This window comes from Cebus imitator, unplaced genomic scaffold (assembly GCF_001604975.1).
Source record: "Cebus imitator isolate Cc_AM_T3 unplaced genomic scaffold, Cebus_imitator-1.0 Scaffold24, whole genome shotgun sequence".
In the NCBI taxonomy this organism is placed as follows: Eukaryota; Metazoa; Chordata; class Mammalia; order Primates; family Cebidae; genus Cebus; species Cebus imitator.
Window position 1 is genome coordinate 10,449,991 of NW_016107339.1, and position 13,088 is coordinate 10,463,078.

Below are 13,088 nucleotides of genomic sequence, written 5' to 3' on the forward strand. Positions count from 1 at the left end.
TGGGCCCCGGGCTTGGCCAGAGAGGACCTGAGTTCTGGGCTCTTGTTGCCGTTCTGGGAACTTTTTTTTTTTTTTTTTTTTTTTTTTTTTTTTTTGAGACAGAGTCTTGTTCTGTTGCCAGGCTCACAGTCTCAGCTCACTGCAACCTCCGACTCCCAGGTTCAAGTGATTCTTCCGCCTCAGCCTCCCAAGTAGCTGGGACTACAGGCACGTGCCAAATACCCGGCTAATTTTTGTATTTTTAGAGACGGGGTTTCACCATTTGGCCAGGATGGTCTCGATCTCTTGACCTCGTGATCCACCTGCCTCGGCCTCCCAAAGTCCTGGGGTTACAGGCGTGAGCCACTGCACCCGGCCATTTCTGGGAACTTCTGAGTGACTCTCCTTTCTGGGCTTCAAGTTCCTCATGTGGGAAAAGTCCTTGGTTATGGTGGACAGAAGAGTTTGGCTGCTGCTTCTAGTCCAAGGGCCAATGTGAAAACAGCTATGAGGAAAAGACCGGAGAGGTCCCTGAGTTGTAACAGGTCCCAGTGATGGCCACCTGCTGAGACCAGGCATTTGGGGATTCACAGGGGTGCAAGACAGGCCTTGCCCTCTGACTTGGGGAAGAAGTCTATCCTCTGAAAAAGTTAACCCCTCAAAACTGGCAGAGGAAGAGTTCGATGAGAAACAGGAATGGAAAGCACCCTAGGAAGGAGGGAATGGGAAGCAGTCAGGGAGGGCTTCCTGGAGGGTCCACTTGGGCCCGGAGGGTCAGCCACAGCTGACTTTTATTACTGTTAGGTAGGATTTGGATGGGAGGGAACTGAAACAGGACAGACATTACGAGAACCCCAAGGCTGCCATTCCTCCAGGGATCTAGGGCTCCCGCCATCTGCACTCCAGGAACTGTCACTTCTTCACCCTCATTGGGTTGTCCTCAAGGTCTCTGCCTTTCTCCTCCTTCCCCAGCAACTCATCCCCCTGTTGTTTCCCTCTCCACGGAGCAAACTCCCAGGATTTATACTTCGAGATCCAGCCTCAGTGCCTCCTTCTAGGGGAGACCACACTTAGCCCCCAAGTCTGGATTGGGTCTCTCTCCCCTATAGCCTCTGGGAGTGTAGAAGGGTGAGGGGGACACTCCTCTATCACAGATTGCCTTGTCGCCTGCTAGCTTGCACCCCTCCACTGGCCTTTGGCTTCAGGGAGGACAAGGGCTGTGTCCGATCAGTCTTGGTGTCCCCATCCCTTGGCCAGGGGCCAAGCCCCAGAAGACTGGCTAAGATGAACCCCACACACACCCTAGGTTCTCCAGGCAGGGGACACTGTTGTGGAGTTGGGGGGTGGGTATTACCGGTTCCATCTGCCTTGTAGTCATCAGGGAGGAGTTTGTCCTGCCGGTAGCCCAACACGAAGGCCAGGAAGGAGAGGATGAGGGCATCGCCAATGCTGAGGATGGCCAGCATGAAGGCCCAGCGGATGGTGCAGTGGCCCAGCGTGTACTTGCCCGTCTGCTCCCCACACATGCGCCGCACCTCACTTGAGTCCCAGCCGTCAGGGTAGACCAGGCAGCCAATCATTAGGCCTGTGGCTGAGGGGGGAGGAGAGGATCAGACTAGTTGTGCAGATGGCATCAGACTAGTTGTGCCCAGCCCACTACCTCCCACCTTGCCCGGCTGTTATGTTGTCACCTCCCTTCTCCTTCTGTTAACAGCCTCAGGAGGCAGGAGAGGCAGCCTCTACCACCCTTCTTACAAAACACAGGTGAGAAAACGGAGGCTCTGAGGGCTAAAGCAACTGGCCCTTGAGACCCAGCGGCCTGGGCGGAGGCAGAAAACTGAGCTCCTCAGCCCAGGTGGGCTCTGCCACCAAACCAGGTGGCCCTGCCAGGCCCTCAGCCGTTCTCCTCACCTTGGGCTCAACAAGGCACCACCTACCCTGGCTTCAAAGCCCTCCAGTATCTGATCCCAGCCTAAAGAACTCATCGGTGCTAAGATGCACATTTCTTTTTCATACTTACAACATCTCTGAAATACGTGTAATAAAGTGTCAGGCCATGGTCAGATTATCAGTATTTTTTGTTTTTGTTTTTTGTTTTGTTGTTTTAAATATTTTGTCACAAACTGAATTCCAGTTGTTTTTGTTTTTATAGTACATAGAATAACAATGTGTCCTACAACTGAGGTATCTTAGATTTGATGAATACAGGAAGGCTTTCCAGCCTCCCTGGCTGCTTCCTTCAAAAGCCTTCCACTGGAGCAAGCAGGTTTCCTCCTCACCCTTACCCAGCAGAGCATGTGCAGTTGCCACACGTCCCTGAATCTTTAATGCTGGCTCCTTTGCATATGACCTGTGCACAGAAATATAAGGTAAAATGCTGGTCCCTAGGTCATGGTTGGGTTCAATAATCCCTGTCTTCAAAAGCACTCTTCCAGGTGATTTTCTCAGTAGGAAAAGTGGGGAAACACTAGACTAAGCTGCCTGGATTTCAAGCCCAGCTCGCTGCTACCTAGCTATGTGACTCAGAGCAAGCAGCTTAAGCTTTCTCTTTTTTTTTTTTTTTTTTTGTGAGACAGACTCCCGCTTTGTCACCCAGGCTGGCGTGCAATGGTGGGATCTTGGCTCACTGCAACCTCCGCTTCTCGGGTTCAAGCAATTCTTCTGCCTCAGTTTCCTGAGTAGCTGGGACTACAGGTGTGCGCCACCACACCTAGCAAATTTTTGTATTTTTGGTAGAGATGGGGATGCACCATGTTGGCCAGGCTGGTCTCAAACTCCTGACCTCAAGTTATCTGCCCGCCTCGGCCTCCCACAGTGCTGAGATTACAGACATCAGCCTCTCTGTACCCTGCCCTACTCATTCATTTTTTCTTCCCTTTACAGAATCCTCAAGGGATCCAAGCCCCAGGCGTTTCCCTCTACGCTACTGTGTTGGGAAGAAATCTCCCTCTTCTCTCCTCCTTGGCACAGCTCTTTCTAGTAATTTGTTTTCATCTTTAACCACATAACAGGTGATTATCCTTTTCCCATCCCCAAAGAAGGATGAAGTGTTTTCCATCACTTCCTTATGAAGAAGTGGGCCCCGGGCTTGGCCAGAGAGGACCTGAGTTCTGGGCTCTTGTTGCCGTTNTTTTTTTGTGAGACAGACTCCCGCTTTGTCACCCAGGCTGGCGTGCAATGGTGGGATCTTGGCTCACTGCAACCTCTACCTCCTGGGTTCAAGCAATTCTCCTGCCTCAGCCTCTGGAGTAGCTGGGACTATAGTCGCGTACCACCATATCCGGCTAATTTTAGTAGAGACATGGTTTCACCATGTTAGCCAGGATGGTCTCGATCTCTTGACCTCGTGATTCGCCGCCTCGGCCTCCCAAAGTACTGCAGTTACAGGCATGAGCCACCGCCCCCAGCCATACTTAAGCTTTCTTTGTCTCAGTTTCCTCATCTATAAAATGGAGATGATAATAGCCCCAGTCTTCCTGTTGAGGTTACAGTGAGGTTCAAATGAGTTAGTACTGGAAAAGAGCTTAGAACAGTGCCTAACACAGACTTGGTACTCCATGAGAGTTGACTATGAGAGTTATGATCCCACCCTGTGCCTTCCTTGACTTAGTATTTACAGCTAAAAATTCTGTTGTCCCCACTTTCCCCCCAATTCCTCCATCCCCTTCCATCAAACTATCCCCCACCTTAGCTTTACTGGGATGAAGCACAGACAGGTGACATAATCCAGGATGCAACTGGGGCAGCCCCAGGCACAGCTGCCCCTCGGGCAGGGGGTGCTCCCCTTGGCTGTGCCACTTTCCTGCAGGTCTGGAGGCTCTCTAGTACCCCACTCAGGAGCCCCTCAGAGAAGCACCTCTTCAGACCAAAAGTTACCTTCCCTGGACCCAACTGGTTCTGCAAAGGTCAGGAGGTCAAACAAATACACAGTCAATGGAAAGATCAGGGTCCCACCTCCCCACCTAAATGTATTACGCTTCCTTTGATTGTTTTAGAAGAAGTTGATTTATATAGTTCTTTATAGATCACAAAATACTTCATGTACCATCTTGACCGTGACTACAGTTCTGTGAAGTGGGCTGCTTATTAATATCCTCATTTTACAGATTAGAAAACTGAGGACTCAGAGAAACCGAGTGACTTGCCAGCCATCCAATCACCCAGCTATGCCAGAGCCAATGCCTGAATTCTCCATTCCTGACTTTCCTGACTTCAAAGTTTATTCCTTCCACCCTCAGAAGATGACATCTCTCCAAGGGGCTGAATGTAATTATTGGTGACATTTCAGACCTCCTAAGTGTTCAGTGATAAACTAAGTGTTCAGGAAGATACCTACGGTGGAGGAGTGGGAGCCATCCACAGCTCCGTGGCAAAACCTATGTAGCCAGGCCTTCCCCACTTGGTGAGGCCAGCCCTCCGGTGCCTGGCAGGGCCCCTGGCTTACAGGGCAGAGGTGAAGGTGGGAAGGACCTGCCCTTCCAGGTTTTGCATTCTCTCCATCACTTCCTCCCTTGGCCCCTCCCCTCCTGCACCATCTTCCTGTGAGGGCTCCAGAAAAGAGCCCAGGGCTTTTGACTTGGAAAGAGGGTGTGAGTGCCCTGCGAGCACCCCACCTGGTTCTGGGGACAGTGGGTGTCTGCCCCAGTTGTGGTGTCTCAAGGCTCTAAGTAGAAGCCAGCACAGTGTTCTCAGGCCGGGTTAGTTACCCTCTGACTTCCATCCTGTTGTCTGCAAAGTACCTGACTCATAGCACTGTAAGGATTAAGTGTGATCATTTACAGAAAACACTTCCTACATTGTCTTGTACATGGTACGTGGTCACTGCTATTGTTATTGACATTGGAGTCGGACAGAAGCCGCCTCAGTGACATGGATGCCATTAGAGCTGCTCACGAATATTCCAGGTACAAGGTAAGTTTGTGCTTCCTTGCCCCACTCTCTTAAGGTTAAGTGAGGCCATCTGCCTTCCTCTGGCCAATGACATGTGAGCAGAGATGTGTGGACCACATCGCTTAGCTGCAGTGGGAGACCTCCCAGAACTCCCTTCCCTCTGATGCAAGGACAATGATGGTGGCTGATGCTCCTAGCAAGGGTCCCAGGAGAGAGTAGCGAGAGCAGAGCCCCCACAAATCCCCAGTCAGCACGGATCATAAGAAATACATAAATCTTTGTTCTAAGCCACCAAGATGTGGGAGTGGTTTGTTACCGTGGCATCACTTCCCATGCTAACTGATAAAGTTGTTTTTTATGTTTTTCACAGGTACTAAGCACCTACCATGTGCAAGATGTTTTACATGCATTTTATTATCCCATCTTCACAGAACCCCACTGAAGCAGGTACTGCTGCTATGTTCTGTGAGAGAGAGAGAGAGAGAGAGAGAGAGAGTGTGTGTGTGTGTGTGTGTATGTCAGAGTGTCAGAGTCTGACTCTGTCACCCAGGCTAGAGAACTATGGCATGAGCTCGGCTCACTGCAACCTCTGCCTTCTGGATGCAAGCAATTCTCCTGCCTCAGCCTCCCAAGTCGCTGAGATTACAGGCATGCACCACTACACCCGGCTAATTTCTGTATTTTAGTAGAGCTGGGTTTTCACCATGTTGGCCAGGCTGGTCTTTTTTTTTTTTTTTTTTTTTTTTGAGACGGAGTTTCACTCATGTTACCCAGGCTGGAGTGCAATGGCACGATCTCGGCTCACCGCAACCTCCGCCTCCTGGGTTCAGGCAATTCTCCTGCCTCAGCCTCCTGAGTAGCTGGGATTGCAGGCACGCACCACCATGCCCAGCTAATTTTTTGTATTTTTAGTAGAGATGGGGTTTCACCATGTTGACCAGGATGGTCTTGATCTCTTGACCTCGTGATCCACCCGCCTCGGCCTCCCAAAGTGCTGGGATTACAGGCTTGAGCCACCGCGCCCGGCTTTTTTTTTTTTTTTTTTTTTTTTTTTAACGTCAGCTGATAACCTTCATCAGCAACAAGGCCAGGCTGGTCTTAAACTCCTGACCGCAAGTGACCCGCCCATCTCGGCCTCCCAAAGTGCTGGGATTACAAGCATGAGCCACTGTGCCTGGCCACTGCTGCTGTGTTCTACAGATGGGGTACAGTGGACTGTTTGTTCCCCCCAGGATTCCTGTGTTAAAATCCTAACCTCCAGTGGGATGGTGTTAGGTGGGGCCTTTGGGGAGTGATTAGGTCGTGAGGGTGGGGCCCTCATGAATAGGATTGGAGGGCCCCAGGCGGCGGGGGGACAGCTGAAGGCTGGTCAGTGGATACAAAAGTATAGCTAGACAGGAGAAGTAATCTCTAGTGTTCTCTAGCACTGTAGGGTGAGTGTAACCAACAACAATCTATCATATATTTCCAAATAGCCGGAACAGCAAATTTGAAATCGTCAACTCAAAGAAATGATAAATGTTTAAGGTGATGAATATACTAATTACCTTAATTTTCTCAGTAGGAAAAGCTGAGAAACAACTAGACCAGGCTACCTGGATTTCAAGTCCCGCTTGTATACATGTATGAAAATATCACACTGTATGTAGTCCATAAATATGTACAATTATTCTGTCAATTAAAAATAATAATAAGGCTGGGTGTAGTGGCTCATGCCTGTAATCTCAGCATTTTGGGAGGCTGAGGCAGGCGGATCGCCTGAGCTCAGGAGTTCCAGGCCAGCCTGAGCAACATGGTGAAACCCCATCTCTACAAAAAATACAAAAATTTGGGTATGGTGGCATGCACCTGTAGTTCCAGCTACTTCGGAGGCTGAGGAGGGAGGATTACTTGAGCCTGGGAGGTCGAGGCTACAGTGAGCCATGTTCATGCCAATGCATTCCAGCCAGAGTAAAAATAATAATTTTTGAGAACCTCACTCAATAATAATCATCATCAATGCAAATAAATAAATAAAAGGGACCCCAGAGAGCCCTGTTGCCCTCTTTTCACCACATGAGGATATCAAGAAGTCAGTGGTCTACAGCCCAGAAGAGGCCTTCCGCAGAGCTCTCGTGATGATGCCATGCTGGCACCCACATCTCAGACCTCTAGCCTCCAGAACTGTGAGAAATGAATTTCTGTTGTTTAAGCCCCCTAGTATATGGCAATTTGTTATGGCAGCCCTGACTAAATAGAACTAAGTAGAAACTAAGACATGAGGTTACCAGGACTCATAGAAGACAAGTAGTTTGGCCTACCTGTGTTTCTAGGAGCTGGGACCACACCTAGCCTACCCCTGGCACCCAGAAGCCCAATTAATCTTGTTAATCTGCAGCCCCACATTGCTCCAAGCATCAGTTCTCCTCCTCGTCTGCCCCTGCCCCTTCCCTGCTCTCAGACTTCTTGGCAAGGGTAGCTAATAAATGGATGTATCTCCCAGCTGCTGGATGTGGGACCCACCCACTCTGCATCTCTCCCTTTAGCTCGTTCCCCATTCCACAGCACAGTAGAATGGAACGTGACACCACTCTTGCCTATCCCCAATGTAAATGTTGCATAAGATGTCACCTGGCCACCTCTGCTATCAGTGTCTCCAGCTCTGCAACCCAGATAGTGTCTAACTCAGATGGCCTGGCAACCCCTCCCCCTCCTGGCACTGTCTACTCACACATGCCACCTGTTGGGGGATGTTTCAGGGAAAGGGGGGTGTGCAGACAGCCCTGAGAATGAGAGAGATGGTTGTGTCTCCAGCAGCCCATAACCCTGATAAGGAAGAACAGCTGGCAAGCGTATCATTGTCAAACAAATGCACAGTAAATGGAAAGATCAGGGTCCCACCTCCCCGCCTCAATGTATGACGCTTCCTTCTATTGTTTTAGGAGGAGCTTATTTATATAGTTCTTTATAGATTTCACTCCTCTTTGGCATAAAACTGATAAATCTTCATTTCCCCTTTGTTCATATATATATATTTAGTGTCAATATATATATATTAACCCAGCTGAATTTTGTATTTTTTGTAGAGACAGGGTTTTGCCATGTTGCTCAGGCTGGTCTCGAACTCCTGAGCTCAAGCAGTCTGCCCACCTCACCCTCTCAAAGTGCTGGGATTACAGACGTGAGCCACCGCGGCTGGCCTTATTATTTTTAATCGACTATATGCGTGTGTGTGTGTGTGTGTGTGTGTGGGTGTATTTTTAAAAATAGAGATAGGGTCTCACTGTATTGCCCAGGCTGGTCTTGAGCTTCTGTTTCTTTTTTTTTTTTTTTTTTTTTTGAGTCAGAGTCTTGCTCTGTCACCAGGCTGGAGCGCAGTGGCGCAATCTCGGCTCGCTGCAACCCCTGCCTCCTGGGTTCAAGCGATTCTTCTGCCTCAGCCTCCCAAGTAGGCACCTGCCACCACGGCAGGCTAATTTTTTTGTATTTTTAGTAGAGACGGGGTTCCACCATGGCCAGAATGGTCTCGATCTCTTGACCTCATGATCCGCCCGCCTCGGCCTCCCAAAGTGCTGGGATTACAGGCGTGAGCCACCGCGCCCGGCCTGGTCTTGAGCTTCTGGCCTCAAGCAATCCCCTCTCCTGGGCCACCCAAAGTGCTAGGACTACAGGCATGAGCCACTGTGACTGCCTCCACCATCATTCTTGACATGGCCACCCTTTACCTTGCTCCCCACTGCCCACCCCGCCCCCACCTCTCCCTTATCAAACAGAGAGACTACAGAGAAGAGAGAGGTGGCAAGCAGATTTGCTGGGAGCTCTGAAACCATTTGAGTAGCCTGGGTGCAAGATTTGGAATCAAAGGTGTATCCCTTCTGACTTGCGTGCTCAAAGACAAGTTACCCACTAGGAACCTTCTCTGTACAATGGAGAAATGCCCACCTCAATAGGTTGTGCTGAGGCCCTTCAAATAATACATGTAAAAGTATTTCACAAATCATTATACTTATGTAAATATGTGGCTCAATAAAAACATCTTAGAAATACATCTAGTTTCTTGAGAACTGCTGCCTTAATTCTTTCAGGTCCTCAGTTGCCCACTGATCTGCTATAGCCTTGGCCAAGTCTGATACTTTCTCTCAGCAGCAGATTCCTCATCTATAGTGGGGAGATGGATATAAATCTCTTGGGTCCCCTCCAACTCTGCAGTCTTGACTCTATGTGTTTGGTGATCTGGGATTTAGATGCCTGTCTCATTCCCCCTCTTAAAGATGACACCACTTCTCACTCTGACCAATGATGTCAAGATGGTTTTACTTTAGTTTCCAATCCCCAGCACCACTCCTGGACATCTCACCAGCATGGAGAGTTTGTGTGTGGCCCCTGAGGTGGGCAGGGACCAAGGTACCAGAGGATGCAGCACAAGGTCTTAATCCTCTTCTTGGGCTACAGAGAACAGCAAGACAACTTGGCACAAGGACCAAGAAGCCTTTCGGGGCTAGGAGCAGGAAAAAGGGCAGGGAGGTCTTGCCTCAGGGCACAAGTAGCTGCCTACCACACAGTTTTGTCTTATTTATTATTATTTTCAGAGATAGGGTCTTGCCATCTTGCCCAGTCTAGTCCCAAACTCCTGAGCTCAAGTGATCCTCCCTCCCAAAGTGTTGGGATTACAGGTGTGAGCTGATGTGCCCACCCCCCACATAGTTTTAAAGGACCCTAGGCCAGGTGCTGTGGATCACTCCTGAAATCCCAACACTTTGGGAGACTGAGGTGGGCAGATCACTTGAGCCCAGCAGTTTGAGACTTGCCTGAGCAACATGACAAAACCCCATCTCTACAAAAACACAAAAATATTAGCCAGACATGGTGGTGCACACCTGGAGTCCCAGCTACTTGGGAGGCCGATGTGAGAGGATCACCTAAGCCCAAGGAGGTTGAGGCTGCAGTCAGCTGAGATTATGCCACTGCACTCCAGCCTGGGCCAAAGAGTGAGACTCTGCCTCAAAACAAACAGAACAAAACAAAAACAAAACAAAACACAGGACCCTAGATAGCTTCCTCCACCTCACAAAATATCACTCCATTTGCTGCCTTAAGTGTAGAATCCCATAATCAAGGAACAAAGACTTTCACTCCCCAATGAAAGAGGGGACTTTAGATGAAAGTTTTTATAGGCAAGTTCATATCCTGCATTAATAGCAACATTCAAAAATCAACAAGAGACCTTAGAATCTGAGAGCAGTTTGGGGTGGGAGGGAGAAAATGAGGACAGAGTTCTGGGCACTCTTAAAAAGAACAAAAGCCCAGAGGTGGGAGATGAAGGCATTTAGAATGTACTTGACTGGGGTCACTACTTTGTGCTGGGGTTAGGTCCTGTTCCCACATGGCCAACAATGGAAGCTTCCTTTTTTCTCTCTCTCACAGCTGCAAAAACTGATGTGATGGCCTTGGAGTCAGGACAAGGAACTGTGTGCTCCTGGGCAAGTCACTTCCCCTCTCTGGGCTCAGAACCTCATCTGTAAGATGAGAGCGTTGGACAGTTTCATCTCTTAGGTCTTTTCTGCCTCTGCCATTCTAAGATTCTCAACTCCTCAGAATCTTCTGTAGAGCACTGAGTAGGACTGGGCTACGGGAGAACGGCTAAATACAAGGCCCAGAGCCCTGGAAGAGGGTGGGAAGGTGCAGCTGCAGCTGTGGCCCCGAGGTGGGCCCCTGCCTGCCCTCCCATCATCCCTGCTTACCGGCAGCCAGCTGCATCCATGCACAGATCTTGTAGACTGTGGCTGTATTGCAGATGAAGAACAGGCTGAAGCAGATGATGGAGCCAATGATGAGGAACATGCCCAAGGCCACAAAGAACATGGCAGTCTTGAAGGCTCTAGAGGGGATGGAGGAGAAGTCTAGGGGACCGCCCTTGCAGATGAGCTCGGAGGACAGCACGTTACCCACGCAGTAGGAGAAAAGGCCGAAGTAGCCTGCTTGCGGTGTGTTGACGCTGTCGCCGATCCAGTAGGGCTGGATGAAGAGGGCCATGACCAGCACGGAGAAGCAGATGGTGAGCGTGCCCCACATCACGCCCACAGCCCGCGCGTTCCGCACATAGTTGGTATGGTAGATCTTGGCTGCCTCCTGGGCCGGCAGCAATTTCACCATGGTGAGGGCAGCAGGCCCTGGGCTGGGGTCCTGTGGGCTGCAAGTCCGTGGCTTTGTGGATGGAAGCCTAGAAGCAGGTCACCGCCCGGCGGGGTTTGGGGAGAAATCTGTGGTCAAGGCACCAGGTGAGGCCCATCCAAGGCAAGGGGAAGAGGCTTAACAGGACAAGGACAGCCTTGGCTTGGTCAAGGGAAGTTTGCCAGGTGCCTGTATCTGCTCCAGCCGAGGCTGTCTCCAGTCTCCTGCCTCCTCCCAAGCCCGCCAGGGCCTCAGGCCTGCTGGCGCCGCCCTGCCCCTCTCCCTTCCCGGCTCACAGCTCCCGAGAGCCCCGCCTCCTCCTCCGTCGGCGGAGGGCGCCGTTTCAGCACCGCGGCCAGCGCCCAGGGGTTCTGGGCGAGGGGCGGGGCCTGCAGCAGAGCCGGGGACGGGGCAGAGCGCCCACTACAGGCCCCCGCCACGGGGAATCAGGACCCCGTTCACCTTCCTGAACCAAGACAAGAATTGGAAGGGGTGGGGCTGCGGCTGACACATTCCTACTGCTAAATTCCAGCCGCAGAAACGCTTTCCCCCCGCACAAGCTTTGTCCACATCCCATCTCACCCCGTACCTACCCGGCTCCCTAGTCGCCTTCCCAGAACGTCCAACCTCACCACCCCGGAGGTCAGCAAAGCCTTTTCTGGTTGTCTTCTGGTCACTGGTTTTTCGTCCTTATCATTCAATCAACAATTTCTAAAAGCCTAACTGTATGTTAAGGTTATGTTGGAGGACATCTAAGCAAAACCACAGAGAAAAAAGACAGGGCCCTGCCCTCAAAGACAGTGAGAAATTTACTATATAATATATGTATATATGTAGTCTATATAAATATATATAAAATGTCTGTATATGCAGATTGATTGTGTGATAACAGAAGCAACTACAAAATATAGCAAACAACATTCTTTATGAACCTTCGCAGACCTGAACGTACATGCTTTGTTCAATACAATGTCTTTCTCCCCTTGTTTCTATGTGGTTGTTACATATTTTTCCCTTTAAATATATATACACAGTTATCCTGATTTTATAGGTAAATACATGGCTAGTGTAGAGAACTAGGAAAATTCAGGAAAGTATACACAAAAAAATAAAAATCATAACACCAACATCAGGAGCTAAGAAAAGAAAAGACCATCTTAAAAACATGGACTTTGGCTTTCAACAGACCTAGACTTGAATGAGCTACTTACTGGCTAAGTAACCATCCATGGACTTAACCTGCCTTCCTGAGCCTCAGTTTCTCCATCTATTAAATGCAGGAAATGATAGTATCTATCACGTAAGGGCTGGGTAAAATACATTTTTAGCCCAGGGCACATATAAAAGTGCTCAAAGGCCAGGTATGGTCTCTAATACCAGCACCTAGGGAGGCCAAGCAGTCAGATCAGTTGAGCTCAGGAATTCTGGACCAGCCTGGGCAACATAGCAAGACCCCTGCCTCTACAAAAAAATACACAATTTAGCCAGGTGTAGTGGTGCCCACCTGTAGTCTCAACTACTTGGGAGGCTGAGGAAGGAGGATCACTGGAGGTCAAGGCTGCAGTAAGCCAAGATCGCACCAGTGCACGCCAGTCTGGGCGACAGAGAGAGACCCCTCTCAAAAAAAAAAGAAAGTGTTCAGGCTGGGCATGGTGGCTCACACCTGTAATCCCAGCACTTTGTGAGGCTGAGGTGGGCGGATCATGAGATCAGGAGCTCAAGACCAGCCTGGCCTACAATAGTGAAACCCTGTCTCTACTAAAAATAAAATATTGAAAATAAAAATTAGCCAAGTGTTGTGGCACATGCCTGTAGTCCCAGCTACTCAGGAGGCTGAGATGGGAATTGTTTGAAACTGGGAGGCAGAGGTTGCAATGAGCTGAAACCATGCCATTGCACTCCAGCCTGGAGTGACAGAGTGAGACTTCATCTCAAAAAAAAAAAAAAAAGAAAGTGCTCAAAAATGTTGGTGATTATTATGATTTCTGTTAATTTCTGCATTTTCCTCCTTCTGAACATATCCTTTACACAGTTGGATAATGTTTGCACAATTTTCTATACATTTTTTT

At 49.6% G+C, this 13,088-nt stretch overlaps 1 protein-coding gene across 1 annotated transcript in view; it reads right to left on the reverse strand.

Annotated features, from left to right (window-relative positions):
- Positions 1-11,383, reverse strand: part of LHFPL5 (LHFPL tetraspan subfamily member 5) — a 23,271-nt gene extending 11,888 nt beyond the window's left edge. The window contains exons 1-2 of the mRNA XM_017522631.2: positions 10,590-11,383; positions 1,334-1,570 (exon numbers count right to left, since the gene is read on the reverse strand). Coding sequence (XP_017378120.1) covers positions 1,334-1,570; positions 10,590-11,001 — 649 coding nt within the window. The 5' untranslated portion in view covers positions 11,002-11,383. The remainder of the gene's footprint in view (positions 1-1,333; positions 1,571-10,589) is intronic.
- Positions 11,384-13,088: the final 1,705 nt, after the last annotated feature.